Genomic DNA, 2,500 nt, shown 5'->3' with positions numbered 1-2,500 from the left:
AACTGTTCTACTGCAACTGCAAATCAAGCTAGCACTGGCAATGCAAAATAAGCTGAAGAGAAATTAATGTTATACTTTTTTCATATTCATCTAATCAGCAATTACTGAGTTTTTCATGCCCACTTCAGGATAACTCAAAAGGCTCTATGTCAAAAAAGTACAATCAAGTATTTAACAATAATGCACATGGACATTCAATTATCTCAAAACCTATTTCTTTAATATCCAACAAAAAGCACCAAGGTAGGCTCATATCAGCTTTCACCCTACATGGGACAATCCCAACAAATCCTAAATGATATACTTGCAGTTGAGTACCAAATTTACCAAACAAGAAATTAAAATTTATAATAATTTCCTTTTTACCTGGTGTAACAGAACGACTGTGGCTGGGGCTTCTTGTGACACTACTATCACGAGATGGCAATTGGAGAACCCCTCTAGATCCCCAAGATGTGGAGCCACAGCCAATGGTCCCACTCCAGTCTCCCTGAAGGCCATAAAAGTCGTTCATGGAGTCCGCTTCACTCATGTTGCTGACATCATGCTCACTTGCCTCTGGGACTGACCACCTTCTATTGGCAATCAGACTAAAGGGCCCCAGGCTAGAGCTCCTCTCCCAGCCCTCTGTGCTTGGCCCACCCATGGACCATCGTCGGGAAATGGCGTCGGTGTGCCAGCCTGCGCCGCCTCCCCCATTCATGTGTGAAAAGAGCCCATAGCATGAGCCGGGTGACAGTGTGTTACTACTGTTCATGCTAAGACTAAGACTAGAGGCATAATTGGAGTTAGAGTTGTAACTGGTATTGTTAGGAACGCCAACTGCGCTGCCCGGGTTGGACCAGCCAGGGGCAGCAGGGGAGTGGCGGGAGTGACCTCCTGAGGGGTGGCGGCTGCGGGGCTTATCTTCCTTCCCTGGGCTCTCCAACAGTGGCACAGGCTGGACACCCTTTAGACCTGGTGGCAATGAAGGAGGTGGTGGTGGCTGTGAACCAGAAGGCGGCCAAGAAGGCTGGCCCGCCACTTGCGGCACATACTGACTAGACACCGGCAGCTGCTGTGGCTCCCCGACCTGACCAGGCAGTGGGCCCTGGCAAGTTTTGCCCCCCATGGGCAGCCCCATAGGAGCCTGCGATGATATCCCCTGTGAGGGCACTCCCTGAGATGGCAGGCCCTGTGATGTCATGCTCTGGCAACCATAGCTCTGGCTGTCATCCCGCAGAGCCTGTAGAATGGCAGTGAAGCGTTCAATTACCACAGCTGAGAACTGGTACTGCAGACCCAGGAAGGCAGACAGCATTGCCTGAGCAACCTGGAAGATTAAGGAGAATGTGACATACACTTATCTTTTTATTTTCTCATAAACCAAGACATAAAAAAAAACATCTAGACAGTAACTCAAGTCATTTTGTATTAAAAAAGAAGAAAAAAAAAAAAAAATCTGAAGACTATAGATATACCTTATACAGGTCCCATATGTTCATAAGCATTTCCTTTCACCTTATATTGCCTATTTTTCCTATTTTTCCTCTGATCTCACAACTGTTTCCACTCTCTCTTACTCCCTTTCTTTATCCTTTCCCCACTTTTTTTCAATTTCTCCTTCTATTCTTACCCGACTTATCTCCTGCCGGCGGATAGTGTCAGACATATCTTGCCGTGACTGCACTTCCTGGAGTAGAACCAGCATCTGTGTTTTGACTGCTGCACTGGCCACACCCACAGCTCGAGCAACTCCCTCCCATGCATCGGCAGCTTCCCTAACAGGTTGTGTTGTCATCCCTGGGACTGAGTAAGGATCAACAAAACCTGCCTCCGTGCACACTTGCGCCAAGCACTGGGATAGGCGGCAGGCTGTGCCACAAACAGTGTTTAGTGACTGAAATTAAAAAATATATATATATTTAATAATGTTATCTTTTCTTCTTCCCTTTCTTTTTGTATTAGCTAAATATTTACCAATTCACTAATACTTAAATCATATATATAGAAAATATATAACATCTCAATTCTTTTGGAAGACAAAAAAAAATTTCATATCTGTGAAATTCCCCACAAAGACTAATTACCTAAAGAGTCAAAAACTAAAATACCTGTATGTAGGCAGAGAGACACATAGAGCAGTCATGTAGATCCTGTGATGCAGGGTTTGGTGACTTCTCTCTGCTGCTTGGGTGTGAGGGCGAGAGAGGGAGGCTGCTCACTAAGCTTGGAGATCTTTCACGTGGAGATCTGGTGAATAAGCTCCTTTATATATTTTTTTATCTTATTATTTATTTTTCGAAGGGTGGGCAATAGGAGGATAGTAAAGCTAGAAGCTATTAGCTTTCTATATAAAAATCAAATATCATATACGCACAACAATACATGATCAGTAAGTAATATCTGCATTACAAAATTAACTACAGAGACTATGAATGTTACACACCCAAATCGATCCTTCACATGAGTTCCATTGACCTCAGGAGTGTGGAGCCGCACCCGACCGCTACCACCATGC

The 2,500-nt window shown here is 44.6% G+C and overlaps 1 protein-coding gene across 2 annotated transcripts in view; it reads right to left on the bottom strand.

Moving 5' to 3' along the window:
• Positions 1-2,500, bottom strand: part of LOC113827969 (uncharacterized) — a 19,099-nt gene that overhangs the window by 11,093 nt on the left and 5,506 nt on the right. For both annotated transcript variants that reach the window (XM_070134032.1, XM_070134033.1), the window contains exons 2-5: positions 2,429-2,500; positions 2,094-2,232; positions 1,616-1,879; positions 367-1,312 (exon numbers count right to left, since the gene is read on the bottom strand). The exon at positions 2,429-2,500 is cut by the window's right edge and continues 96 nt beyond it. In XM_070134032.1, the coding sequence (XP_069990133.1) occupies positions 367-1,312; positions 1,616-1,879; positions 2,094-2,232; positions 2,429-2,500 (1,421 nt within the window). The remainder of the gene's footprint in view (positions 1-366; positions 1,313-1,615; positions 1,880-2,093; positions 2,233-2,428) is intronic.

This window comes from Penaeus vannamei, chromosome 19, assembly GCF_042767895.1.
Source record: "Penaeus vannamei isolate JL-2024 chromosome 19, ASM4276789v1, whole genome shotgun sequence".
Classification (NCBI taxonomy): Eukaryota; Metazoa; Arthropoda; class Malacostraca; order Decapoda; family Penaeidae; genus Penaeus; species Penaeus vannamei.
The sequence above is the reverse complement of the archived record's forward strand: the minus strand, read 5'-3'. Positions and strand labels throughout refer to the sequence as shown.